Below are 14589 nucleotides of genomic sequence, written 5' to 3' on the forward strand. Positions count from 1 at the left end.
TCTGTGCTTTCTAAACCAGACACAAACTTGGTGGTACTGTTTCAACAGCCAGCCTTTGCTTGGCTTCCTCTGAACAAAACACTGATTTTTGTGACAAACAAATAACCAGGGGCTGGGTGAGACCCCAAGGAAACCCCACAGATGAATTATTGGGGCATTCCCTGCCTGGCTGCAGCCCTCTTGCAGGAGCTGTGTGCAGAGTGAAGGGTGGCACTTCCCCCCCACAATTCTGACAGGAACAGTGAAAAGTCACCCTTTGCTTTCTAAAGAAACTCCTGAAACAGGCAGAGACCAAATCTAGAGGTAAAATAAGGCTAAACCCAACAACAGTCACCGTGAACCCTTTTCAGTGACACTTCTCAATGGGAGGAAGAGGGAAAGTGAGAACTTTACCTTTGTACCTTGGGAAGGAAAGGCTTCCTCGAAGTCAGCCAGGATCTGCTGCCCCAACTCGTTCTGGGCTGCCTTCACCCTAAAAAGACACAGGAAGGGATTTGGGGGTGCCTCAACAACCTCCCTGCAAGGTGGCTGAAACGCCAGCAGCTGCAGGAAGGTTTGTAAGGGATCAAAAGGGTGCTGAAGAGAAAACATCCACACTAAGAAGGTCTGTGTGTCAAAAGTGGGAGACTTTTTGCTCCCTGAATGACAACTCCCCACAGCACTGACCCCTCAGCTGCAGCAGAACATGGCCTGGATTCTCCTGCCCTGCTGTTATTTAATATTTCAATAAGGGCCAGTTAATCAGCTGAGAAATCACCTATTTGAAAGGCCTTTAATGCCAGTGTGAGCTACATTGAAATTCATTTATGTTGACCACATTTCAACAGAAATATGTTTCTAACACGTAAAAAGCTTCACAATGTCTCAATCTTCACCATGAACCTTTCACAGTTCCAGGTGTACTGATCCATTTTTAAATGAATACATCTGGCAGCAGTTTTATCCTATAAATTCTCAATGTCTTAGAGAAGCACAAAAGAGCAAAGGTATGAAATGGGAGTAGAATAAACCACAATCTTGCTCTTTATTTGGCTGAGAGAATAAAGCTTCCAATTTCCAGAAATAAAAGTCAATACAGCTTAATTGATACTTCTAGGGAAATGGAAATGCCTACACACACTAGAAAGTGCCAAAGCAAACAGTGAGGCACTTCTATCCCTCTGCAGCCCTTGAATTCTTCCATCAGTTTTTATTATACTGGAAAGGCTTTCAGGTCTAAACTGATCACTCAAACAGTGGATTTTTCCACTGAGATTGATACTCCAGCAAGACTGGTGACATTTACTGTTGTGAAAATGTTTGTTCAGACTGTGGGGAGAAGACTTGGGAATTTTTTTCATGCTTGTTTAAGACTCCTCAACCTTATCAAGGAATGATCTGCTTCTTTAATCTTCCCATTTGAGTTCCATTAGTAGCAAAACCCTACGAGATGATCTGACAATGCTGGATTCTTTCATGGTGCCAAATGCAGAAAATTCTAGTCCTTCAAAATTGATGGCTGAAATATAACTTTATATCTGTGATTTACCTGGATGTATGACCTGCCTTCCTCAGGATTTATTTATGGGCGTTTTGTTGGAAAAGCTTCTGCCTGCAGTGTCAAAAATAATTCTCACTTAAGCTCTCTGCTTCACAGGAATGTTCAGACTCCTCTACTCTTCCAGGTAAAGACACCCAGTTAACAACTTCATAAGTGGGAAACAAAAGGAATTCACCAATATGTTGAAATAGGAGTGGGAAATTTAATCAGCAAGGAGGAAGCCACAGCTACAGGTTTACTCCTGCTTAAATTCTACAAGAAAGAACTTGTAGCTCATGGGAGAAAGCATCACAGAAACAAACCATTCTCCAGGAAAAGAAGTTGAAAAAACAACAACAACAAAAAAAAAGACACTGAAAACAGACTGATTTTTTTATCTTTTAAATAATCCAGAAATAAGAAGTGTGTAGAATTAGGAGTCACAGAAATTAGTGAGTTTGTATGAACAACTGGAAGCTATTAGCAGTGATACTTCTTTCCTTGTGAGTGGCTGTGGGGACCTTTCTGTTTGACAACAGCTGCAGTGCAGCACAGTGGAGGCACTGAAAAGAGAAGCAGCCAGATTCCTAAAGACTCAACAAATTTAAAAGAGCCTCTGTCAAGCAGTTAAAAGCCCTGTCCACAAGCTTTGTTGTTTTAGGCTCTGATTCAGGAAAGTACTTAAGGATAATCTTAATGGGGATTCTCATATCCTTAAATTAAGAAACTTGCAGGAATGCCTTGCTCAAGTGGGATGTTAAAAAATATGTATTTTTTAAAATAGGTCCTGCATAAAAACCTCTCAAAAGCAGGCAGGAAGAACAAGTTTGAATTTTTTTTTCCTTCATATTTTCTAAGAGAGGGACAGGGCAGAGCCATCCAAGCAGCCAAAAGTTTAGGTGTGAGCAAGGACAGGGAGCCCCAGTGCCCTCCCAGTAAAAATCACTTTTTGTATAACCACACACACAGAAACACTGAGTTATTATTGATAAGGGTCTCTTTCCCTAGGTAGGTTCCCCTAGAAACGTGCTGGGATATCCCAGCAGCCACCCCACACAGCAGGGAATTGCCTTTTTCTGGGGCTGCCAAACCCTCTGGTTATCCAACTATTAATAATTTCTGTTTATCTGACTTCTGTTTTATTATTAGTGGCTTTTGTTCTCCGTTTCCCCTGCCTTTGAAAAATAAAAACAAGAAAACCCACCGCTATGTTTCAAATGACATTCAATTACTAGAAACCACAATTCCTTTAGCCAAAGCTACCAGAAATCTTAAACCACGCCTGGCAGCTTGCTGAGATAAAAAGAGGCTGAGCCAGCCTGTTTTCCTGTGGCAAACTGATAATTATCTTTCTCCTAAATACTTTCCAGGCTTTTTTCCACTATCTGCTAGGCCTGCAAGACCATTTTTCTGGATGGGTTTGGGACCACTAATTGTACCTCCCTCCAAAGACAGAAAACAGCAAAGGAGTGAGAGATAAGAAAATATTCCTGTTTACTACAACAACTACCAATGCACTGCATTAGAAATTGCTTTAGGAACGCTCTTAGGAAAATATTTACATTTGGCTTTGAGCTGTGACATTTTTACATCAATACTCAACAGGATCAGCACAAGAAGCCAACTAATTGAGAGTTCAGTCCAGGTTTCCAATGAATCCTTACAGTGGGATTTTGGCTTGGTTATTTTCAAAGGGACAGAACAGGTGGAAAACAACATTAAAAACACATCATTACTTCTCACAGCATCCAGGAGCAGCAACCTAAATTGAATACCCCATGACAAAGAGCACATCCAACACCACCAAGCAGGCACTTCTCCTTCCCATGGTTTCCCATTCATACTTGGCTCCACTCCATTCACACCATGAAAAAAGAGGCTTTTTATTTCAGAAAGCAACAGAATCTGCTCCTTTAGCAGTGTATATAATGGGCTTATTGTATATAACAGACATTGCTTACTGTCACAGGTCTGTGCCAACATCTACTAAAGCATTTCTTGCCTTCCCAAACATCTTAGAGGCTTCACTTGTACCATTAACACAAATCCATGAGATACCAAACCCCAGCAATTTCACAGTCTAAAAATATCCCTGCAAGAAGCCAGGCAAACTTCCTCTGATGTTTCACGAATCACAAAAGGATTTCCAAGCAAAAGAGAGAGAAAAGTCAACTCCAAACCAGGCCCTAACACACAGCCACGGAGTGAAACTCCAAAAGCAGAATAATGGTGCCATGGACCTCCCTGCAGGAATTTTCTGCCTGGATGTGGAGCAGTAAAGAGCTCCCAGCAGCACCCCAGAGCTGCTCCTCTCACCCCACAAACAGCCTCCTCTATCACTACCAGATGGTGCAGCTCTCCCTGTATAAACACTGGAAGGAAAACCCTGCCGAGGCAATTCTAAAAATAGGAGGAACAGACTTTCTTGAGCTTTTCAGATCCTTATCTTGAAGGGAGAATAAAACAAAAGAAGTTTTTCCTCCATGTCCTTGCCAGTCTGCTGGCGTGACTCAAAACCACCCTGAGCCTGAACTGGTTTCTGTAACAATCAGCAACTACAAAAGTATTAAATAATCATCCACCAGAAAGGGAAAACCAGCCAGAATTCTAGAGCAAGGCTTAAATTAATATTTGGCCTTAAAATGGCCAATGACAGCAGGTTTCTGCCCAAAGGGCATTACCACTGCAAGCAATCTCTCCGAGCACAAGGCTGGAACAGACAACAGACTCAACTCAGAAAAGAACTGACATATGTTTACATTTCCTTGATGTTCATGTTCATTTAAGCAAATGCTTATGGTCAAATGCTTTGTTAAACAAGATCCCATCCCTTCTCTGGATTTAGAGTGGATTTTTCTTCTGCTCTGCTTCATGGGTTCCATCTGTGTTTTCTGGAAGAGGTGTCTATACCATAAAGAAAGTCTAACAGATTTACATGAAAACATTACAAACAAATCATTCAAACTCTGTTTCCATCACTAAACAACACAGGGAACCAGCTGCTGTCTTAGCAAAGGGAGTCGCCAAAAAAAAATTAATGACTGTGCCTGGAAGACTCCTCTGAGTACCTCAGTAATGAGCAAAGTCACCTCAGGCAGGGACAGCAATGTCCCCTAGAAAAGGACACTTCCAGCTGTCACATCCCAAAGGAAGCCAAGACTGAGGAGAAATGGTGGCTTAGTGACCACTGAGCCCTCACCTGCTACTGCTGAGGGTGGGGACTTGCACCAAAACTCACCAAATTAGCGTAGCTCCACTTCAGAAAATCAAAGCTGTACAAAGGCCAGCAGAAGAAGATTGGCTATAAACTCAAATCTCAGCAGAATTGGGCAATGGCAGCAGGTTTTGGCAGAAGAACCTGAAGGTGCTCAGAATAACCAAGTTTGGCAAAGGCAGAAGGAGGAATCCTGCCTGTCCAAGCCCTGGGGCTCTGCAGGCTGGCAGCAGCTCAGCAGCAGTGATGTTCCTGGTGAGGCACAAAGGGCCCAGGCATCACCGTGTGCATGAACAGATTTGTGCTGAGCTCCATCACTGAGCTGAACAGAGCAGGAGAAAGCATCACCTCAGGGCTCACCACAAACACCTGCACGTGAGCATCACTCAGAACAACCTGCACTTCCACAGGCTCCTCCAGGTGAGGAAATGAAAAGCCAGTCAGTAAAAAGCACAGAGCCAGTTACAGCCACGCTAATTACTGCTGTAGAACAGAATGGGCTGCTCCAGATTGGAGCAAACTCTGTCCAGTTTTAACCTGTTTGTTTTGGCTGTAAAGAAGCTCCAAGGACCATGTCCAGGCTTCACATCCTTGAGACTCTGAACCTGCCTAAGACATTTCCTACCCTTCCTCCCCAGCAGGAAAGGAAGTGCTCAGGGTTTGGACCTTTTACCTTTCAGAGAGCTGTCGAATCTGAGGGATCCCCATGTATTTGTTGAAGTGCTCCAACACATTCACGACACCTTGGAGAAGGTTGGCAACTTCCCCATATTGTCTCCTCCTGGTCATAGCCCTGCAGAGGAAATTAAAGATTTACAAAGGCAGATTCAATGAAAATACTGGGTGGTAATGCCACAGGTTACTTCATCCCCACTGGGTCACGCTGGTCCCTATTGACATTTATTTTTCTAAAATACACAGCTCTTCATTAACATTCCAACTCAGCATTAAAATTTCACTTAAGCGATGCTAAAATAAACCAATCTGACACACATCTAACAATGCCTCAAAAAAAACCCGTAAATGTCAAAAGCAACACTTGGCAAGGAACATGTAAACTACTGAATGCATCCGCTTCCCAGTATGGGTCCGGAGGCAGTAAATGTTATTTCACTGTAATGACCTGAGTGAAGCCATTCGTCATCACACACAAAGTGTGAGTTAAAGCTTCTCTGGAGGAGAACGATGCTGAAAAGCCATTAGCCTTGACTTCTCTGTTAATAACTTTCACAGGGAACTGACAGGAAAAAAAAAAAAATCAAGTTAATTTATTTTTATATCATCCTTTAGGATCATTCCAGTGGAGACAGCAGGCTAAGTAAAATTTAATTCTCAGCACTTCACGACCCGGCGTTCGTGCAGGATTTGCTACAAACCAAGAACAGGCTGTGCAACTTCACAGATGCAACATGTAAAAAAACTGTATTTTCCTAGATTGTGTGTTCCTCAAGCACATTAAAAAAACAAAAAAGGATTATTAGAAATATGTAACCCCTAATTTACACACAGTACAAGCTGCAAGGTTTCATCAAAGTCATGCTAGATTGAAAATTAGACTAGACCTTTAACAAAACTCATTGCATTTTTAGATACAAGAGCGACAAAAATCCTCCCAAATTCCCAAGATCACATCCCTAATGAGGATTCCTAACAGGGTGTCCTACTCCTTGAAGCCAGACTCGTTCCTTATCACCAAGGAACAACAGAGCAATTCAAGCAATCAATGCTGCAAATTATTAAACACAACACAGGCTCAGGGGAGGTCACTCAGAGCAACATGGAAAGGATCTGGCAGACTTGGAAGCAAAATTCCCTCCAAAAAACCAGGCAGGCTGTGACAGACCCATAGAGAACACTGCACAAACTTCACACCAAGTAGCAGCAAGAGCTCCCACACTTACTCCAGAGAATCCACCCCCCCTGCCAGCATGTGGAGGTGGTTGAGGGTGGTGATGGAGGTGGTCAGGTGACGTTTGGCATGATCCAGCTGCTTGATATCCCTGGTGATTTCCTTCACCTAGTGAATGAAAAAAGGATTCTGGTTGAATACCAAGCCCCAGCAATGGAATTTTCAGGAGATAAGAAGCCACTCTCTCCTCTTTGGGGCTGCAGAGGTGTCAGCTCAGCAGCCCTCTGAACATTACAGGTTCAGCACAGTAGGAAATTACCAACCAGGCAGGACCAAGGACAAAAATGTTGCTGACAGGAAAAGTCAGTGTCCCCTCCCTTTCAAAGGCCAGAAAGAAAGTGCTGCTCACCATTTGTTCAGATTTTTCAGCCTTGTCTTTAATATCCTTAATTTTACCAAAGAGCTGTTGAATGGCTTTCTGGGCTTCTTCCAGGGCCTGGAAAAGAAACAAGGTCAGAGTGGAAAGAAAATCTGCATTCAGTTTTCACCTTTCTAAGAAATACACAGTTGCTCTTAACAGTCCCTGGGGCTGGGGCACTGGAGGGGAGCAGTTTTCTTACAAAGAAAATACCAGCAGCAACACAAAAATCAATGTACCACGTTGGAATATTGAACCTGAGTGGGCCAGAGTTTCAGTATCCATTTTACAATAATGCTTTGGCAAAAATTCATCAAGATATTTTATGAAAACAGCTCTTTAAGGTTACTAGAATATATTTTGACATACTAAGTGTGGAAAAATAGGTAGAACTTACTCCTGATCAATGTGTATTTAGAGCAGAAAAATGAAACCTCCACAAGACCTCTATGCTCATCATTAATTATAAATAAAAAAGACACATATAGAACACTGAATGCTTGCCCAAACCCCTTGCTGAATTAGCAGGTCATTATCCTGGTGGAAAACACGATGCTGATTCCTTTGGATGGGCAGCTCAGCCTCCCACACACCTGCAGGAGGAATGGCTCTTTCTAAGCACAGGTAAAGAGGTGGAGCCCAGGAAATGGCTCTCACCTGGATTCTAGTGCTATTTCCTTGGGGCACCTGGTCCCTTTTATACAACCATGGCACAGCCTGACCTCACACAAGCAGTGAACCACACGTGGATGCAGTGAACGAAGCCACATGTCCAAAATCACATGTCCAAAATCTGCCTTCTGAAGTAATTCTACACGTTCTGCCTTCCCAGCCTGATAACATTTCCAGCTCCAGCTCCACTTTGTTCCCTGCTGTTAAGTGGGCTTCTATCCCTCTGGTTTTATATCCAGCCCCATGACCAAGGTTACAGCACAAGCTACAAGTTCCTTCAGCAAATAAATTTAACACATCTTCATTTGGAAATGGATGAGGAAACTATCTGCCAGGAGTTTTTGCTGGAATATAGCTGGGTTATAATAAAAGAATAAAAGCTGGAGATGGTTTATAATTCATTTTCCAGATTGGGGGGGGGAGGGAGGAAAAGACTCCTCTGAAAAATCTTCTGAATCATGTGGAAGTTAACACTTTATGGATTGGTGTCACAGATGTTCACTGAGGGACATGAATGCACAAAAATGTCCTGCAGGGTGGCTGAACAGCCCCCAGCCGCCTCTCCAATTCTTTTGAGAATTAAATTTTCTCCTCCATTTAAAGGCTTGTGGATTAACTGCAAAGCAAAGAAGCAAAGAATGCTCTTTTCAACATATTTAGCTCTGTCTCTGTACTCAGGCCTGCAGCACATTACTCTGTAATGTAATTAATAAGTGGTTATTAAGCAAGCATCAACTGTCTTGCATGGTCTGAGCTTTGCATATGTCTGTATAAAATTCAAGATTCAGCCTGAAATTCTTTACAGATGCCAATTGCTGTTTCCCTTTGCTTCAGCACTAACAGCAAATGCTGATTTTTCTGCACAATCCCAGGAATTCAGAGCTGCTTCAGAAGAACCTATTTCTCTAATGGTGATATTTAATAATTGTAATAAAAAGCAGCCTTTACAGGAAAGTGGGTGAAGAACAAGTTCCTGCTGCTCAGTGGAGAGCAGCACACTCAGGGTGGGCAAAATCCCCACCTAAAAACTGGTCCTGGAACACTGAGCAGAGGAAAATGGGATTCTGTCCCTGAGCACTTAAAACTGCCAAAAATAAGGCAAACTGGTGTCATCACCTGGTCCTGACACTTTCACCTCCTTAAAAACTCTGGAAAAACACAAATGAGACAATGTGTGCTCTGCTCCATCTGATGAATTAAGGAATTGTGGTCTCCTGCTGTGAGAAATGTGGCTGGGACAGAGGGAGAGACCAAACAGCAGCTGCTCTTCTGTTCCAGTCCTGCATCTCATCCCTCAGAGAAAACATTTCCATAACTGCTAAAAAATTAAAAAAAAAACCACACAGGGAAATCAACTGCAAACTTGAGTAAATCAGAATTGCTCATAAACACTTGTTTCATTCCTTAAAACTTTCTTCCAAATATTTGCTTAGCCATTAAGACATAAATCTTTATCTATTCTCCTAAAAAAGAGCTGCATATTCCTTACACGAGTCAGAACACACCAATTCATGATGTAATCTATATATATTTATATAATGAATATATCATTTGTATAATTTACATTTAGAGGTGAAAACATTTTTTCAAACACTTGCTGAAAGTAACACTATGTGAAAATCTATTTTTTTTTTAACTCAGGAGGGCCCTGTCAGACAGATCTGGTGTGAAGTTCAGAACTGGATAAAAAATGTTATTTCATGCACATGTACAATCAAAAAAAACCCCAAAAAAACAGAAGACAGTTCAAAGAAATCAAATAAACTTTTTTTGCTCTAAACTCTAACCATAGCATCTGAGAGTAAAATACTGTGTATAGAGGAAACAAATAACAAAAATTAACCAATAATGAAAGAAAACCATCACCTTCTCAGTCACTATAAAGACAGAGTAAAGCAAATAAAAAAACAAAGGAAAAACAAATTTCAAATATAAGAAAACACCTCATATTTAATAAACAGTGTTATTAGGGGATAAGAAACCAACATCTAGGGCATTAAAGTAGGTCTAATTGCTCAAGGTGTAATACAGAAGTTTATTAATGTAACTAATGACTGTTCTTTCAGCTGTAAAAAGAGAGGGGAAAACACAGCCACGCTGAAGGAAAAAATGCATTTCCCTTCACACTCTGCTCCTGCTACAACAGTGAATCATGAATTTTAAAAGCATTTTCTTACTGCTTTTGTTACGATTTTATTAATAGGTTTCTTTTGGACAGAAATTCTAGGGAAAAACAGTATCAAAAGGATAGGAATTGCTTTTATTCCAGTCTGTCTGGTTCCCATGCTGGATGACAGGCAGTGATCTCCCAGCTGTGGCCCGGCACTGGGGTCACCTTGCGTTACTAATTTATTGGTTTCCTCATCAGAGCAACTGGGAAACATGGAAATGCACACACCCCAAACAGCAACCAGGAGAGAAGTTATTGCACTTCCTTTCCTCCACCAGCAGTTCATCCCGGGGGCAGAGGACCACGAATAAATAAAGATAATCTGTTGTGGTTATACGAAACAAGGATGTTGAAACGAAGGTTGTGATGTACTGGGAAAACACCATATGACTCTAATCAACAACTGAGCCTGCAAGCTACAATTAACCCATCAGCATTATTTATTCAGTTTGATGCAACCTCGGAGTGCCAGCACCAGCTGAGAAACACGGTGAGGATGGAGAGGGCTCGGGAGGCAGAGCCAGCAGCATCCGAGGCTTGACCCCATGTGGCAGGCACATTCTTCTCTCTCTCTCAGGATTTTTTCATAGTGGAGCACAGAGGGAAGAAAAAGAAAACTATTTCTATTTCTGCTCCTTGTTTTTCCCATGTGGAATGTGTTTGGAGAATTGTTTACCTGGGGTGATTGCTTGGTTGGATTCTGGTGAGGATTGTCTGAGCCTGATGGCCAATCCAACCCACCTGGGGCTGGACAAAGAGAGGGTCATGAGTTGTAGGTTAGTTAGATATGGTATTTAGAAAAGTAGGTTTGTAGTTTTAGTATCTCCTTTAAATAGTATATTAATGTATTGTAGTATAGTTATAATAAAGAAATCATTCAGCCTTCTGAACTGGAGTCAGACATCAGCATTTCTTCCCTCCGGGTTCACCTGCATTTACAATAACCCCGGGCTTCCCCACTGCTCTGACAAGTGTAAATTTAGCAGAGAGGGCAGGACCAGCCACGGGGGGAGAGGCTCCAGCCACAGAGTCCCTGGTACAAGGCTCCAGCCACGGATCACATTCCTCCTCCTGTGGTTTAGTGTGTCAGGCATGTCCTGGATGCAGGAGGGAAGGAGGGGATGTGGCGTGTCCTGTTTCCAGGGCTGCCCTGCAGAAGTGAGATCCCACAGCAATTCATGGAGAGGAACACACAAGGGTGTTAAACTCCCCAGTGTAAGGCCACTGTGTGTTTTCAGCCATGCCTGGTTTTCACCCAGTATTTTGCAGTGGGAGCTCCTGTTTTCACAGCAGAAAGCTGAGACATCACACGCACGAGGTGGAAAACTCAGCTCCAGCTCACAGCCTGAGCTCAGGTAAGCTGGGCAGCCAGTGAGCAGCTCTGCTGTTTGCCAAATTCTCCAGAGCTGGAGGGAAAAACACAGCCCATGAATCAGCCACAGCTCTGCAACCTCCTTCACCTTGAGATGCGACAGCAAAAGACTCCAAAGGCACCGGTGTAGAACAATAGGGAGCAGAGGTAAGCCACGAATCACTGAGAGACTGCCTAAAAAATTGCTTTCCCTGGCATTGTCCCAAGCAGCTCCTAAAGTCAGACCACACATCATTCCATGTGTCACCTTTTCACACGAGATCTTCCAAGCAGCAGAAGGAAGGAAGAAAATAACCCAAGCGAGAGGTGGGACCAGACTGTGGCTTGTTTGTTAAATTTGGAAGTGATGCATTCTTTAAAAGGTTATGTTCCACTGACTTACAGTACCAGGCTGACATTCATACACACAAAAACAGTGTTAGCAACAATTATTCCAGCCAACAAAAACCAGCCCAGTGAATTAGAGTCAGTCTCTCCAAATCCCTGCAGTGCTGCAGATGGACACAGCCTCCTCCTCCCCTTCCAGCCCAGGTACAGAGCTGTCACATCACCCCATCAACCAGCAGCTCATTAGTGGGTGTGTTAATTTCTAAATACCTCTTTATGCATCCCATCAGGAATCTTGTGCAAGAAAATACTTCAGTACCAGGAAATATGCAAATAGGAATTAAGAGGCCTGTGTGTTACTAGAAAATGCCATTGAAATGGGAGAAAAAGCAAATTTTCAGATGAGGTTTCCTTGCTTGGGGAATAACTGAACTAACACTGGCTTTTTTCCCCCTAGTAATGGTTAAAATACCTCCATGGTTTCTATTTGCTTGCTGGTGTTGTGCTAGAAACATGTTATTTTTATTTGATTCTAGCCAATATATAGTTCAATTGAATGTTGTTATTCACATCAGAAAGCTGCCCTCTACCAAGTGTTTTATAGACACTTGACATCTGCCAAATTCACAGCATCCAAATGTATTTTTAATGTTACAAATAGGGCTGTGGTCATGATGCTGAGAATTTAATGCTCCTGGCCTGGTCCCTGCTCTTGAATACCAAGTGTTAATGCTTCTTTCATTTGCTGCCACACTTCCAGCCCAGATCAATGAAAATCTAGACCACGACTAAAAATAAAGTTCCCATCCCCAATTCTCTGAGGAGCCTCAGCTGTGGAGATTTCAAAGAAACCCTCTCACACTGGAACCAGCCTCACATTTTTCTGCTGCTGAAACCTCATACGAACGAGTCCCTCCAGATTGGGGAAGGGTGGAAATTTACTTTGATTCTCAGACTGATTTCATTTTAGAGAAAACCATCACGTTTTACAGCCAGGGCTAAACCACTGCAGCTGAAGCCTGGGCTTGTCTCAGCACAGGACAGTGCCAGCTGATTTCCCTGAGCAGACAAACCTGAAGGGCTCATCACCCTGGGGCTTGATTTTAGCAGATTTCTACCCTGGGAGTTCAGCAAATAGTACATAACTACTACAATTGTCACTGAAGAAGAGAGTTTTGTGTCATCAGCTCCAATCCCAACCACTCAGGCTGCACAGGACACTTTATATCAGCAGATTACATCCAACACTGCACGAAGCTCAAAATTGCTGGAACTGCCCCTTCACTTAACCCCAAATCATGCTTAGAAATCAAACCCCACGTTCTCAACAGCTGCACAAACACTGACAGACACACGGGGTGAAGTGACAGGTGATTTCCAGGTAGTTCTGGCCAAAACCTTGCAGCTTAACTCCTGAACTGCACCCCTGGGCTGGTCCAGCACCTCTCTGAGCTGTCAGATTTTACTGCATCACCCAGCCCTGCACAGGGGTGTCTGCAGCATCCCAGTTTTTATGCATCACCCAGCCCTGCACAGGGGTGTCTGCACTGTGAGAAAGGTGCTGATGTGCTGTGACAGAGGTTTGGGTGGCCTTGCTCCAGTGAGTAATTTTACATGAGTTTTACAGTACCTAATCTGCACCTGGGCAGTGTGGCCATTTAAACCCTAATTGTGGGCATTGCATAACTTAAAAAGTAAAGTCTCTGGAGCTTCATCAGGCTTGGGCCTCATGGTGGGTTAGTACAGCTTCATCACGTGGCAGGTGAGCAGCCACAGCCTTGCCCCACGCCCAAAATTAAACACTATTATCATCTAGCAAAATCTCCCCGTGCAGACACTCATTATTCTCCTTATCTATGTCAGAATAGCCAAAGTGTGAGTCTGTGCCCTCCTGTTTGTGTTGACACCCTGACTGCAGGTGTTTGCTGCACCTCCCTGTGCCCAGGACAGCCTTGGATAACCCAGTGCCCCTGGCAATGCTGCTCATCCTCCCTCCATCTGCTTGATCAGAAGGAAAACACACTGAATTTATTTGGGAAGACTGTAAATGACTGAGGGACTCCAGCTGATTTGTTTGCACACTGCAGTCGGTGATATTTGCAATATCAGAGCCACATCTGCAATATCAGAGCTTGACTTCTGTGGGGGGTAAGTTCAGCAACCACTCAAGTTACATCAGATTTTGCAAGATGAATTCATATCCAGGTTCATGTGCTGGTTTGGGTTGGGGTAGAGTTAATTTTCATCACAAGGATGGGGCTCTTTCTCTGCCCCAGTCAAAATCAGCACAGGTTAAGAGTTTAAAGGAAATATAAATAGGGGGAAAGGATAACCACACCAGGAGCCCTGCAAGTGGGGATTTCCAAGTGGAATTCCTGTCAGTTTACCTGCTATAAGCATGGATGCAACACAGCTGGAATAAACATGACCACACACCAAAAATGTGAGGCAACAACCAAACAAAAAAAGACAATAAAGTGGGGAAAAAAGAATTCTAAATATCCACAGTAAGACACAATCTCCTGCCTGTTTGGAATTCTGTTTTCAAGCTGGGTTTCTTGCTTTGTTGGCATCAAAACCACACAGGACTGGTCACAGTTTGCAGCTTGCAGTGCCTTCAGCACCTCCAGCACAACCCCAGCCTCAGGCTGCAGGACAGGAACATCCCCTGAACTGAAGCACAAGGCAAGGTCAAGCTCAGACTTGCTCCTGCCTTGCAGCAGATGGCAAAAGTTATGCCAGCATGAGAATAAACAGCACTGGTTCTTCCTGGCACGCCATTCACCTGAAACCTTGTTCACTGAACGTGTTCTGGGCTAGAAAAAGCTCAGTGTCTCTACAAGGGAAGGACATTGTCCAGCTGTCACAATTCACTAGGGAAATGACTCTGAATGAAACTCACTTTTGATTCATTTTGGCAGCTCAGCTCCTGCTTATTATTCATGGGTTACAAAAGAATATTATGGGACTTTAATCACTCAGTTGGAGCCTTATAGAATCTGTGGCATGACTTTTTATAAAATATATGAAGTCACACAGCTTAAAACG

The 14589-nt window shown here is 43.1% G+C and overlaps 1 protein-coding gene across 2 annotated transcripts in view; it reads right to left on the reverse strand.

The window, feature by feature from the left end:
• VPS53 (VPS53 subunit of GARP complex) overlaps nucleotides 1-14589 on the reverse strand; it is a 62416-nt gene that overhangs the window by 36962 nt on the left and 10865 nt on the right. For both annotated transcript variants that reach the window (XM_030287828.4, XM_030287829.4), the window contains exons 5-8: nucleotides 6992-7078; nucleotides 6635-6750; nucleotides 5407-5526; nucleotides 394-472 (exon numbers count right to left, since the gene is read on the reverse strand). In XM_030287828.4, coding sequence (XP_030143688.4) covers nucleotides 394-472; nucleotides 5407-5526; nucleotides 6635-6750; nucleotides 6992-7078 — 402 coding nt within the window. The remainder of the gene's footprint in view (nucleotides 1-393; nucleotides 473-5406; nucleotides 5527-6634; nucleotides 6751-6991; nucleotides 7079-14589) is intronic.

The sequence above is a fragment of the Taeniopygia guttata genome, chromosome 19 (assembly GCF_048771995.1).
Source record: "Taeniopygia guttata chromosome 19, bTaeGut7.mat, whole genome shotgun sequence".
In the NCBI taxonomy this organism is placed as follows: domain Eukaryota; kingdom Metazoa; phylum Chordata; class Aves; order Passeriformes; family Estrildidae; genus Taeniopygia; species Taeniopygia guttata.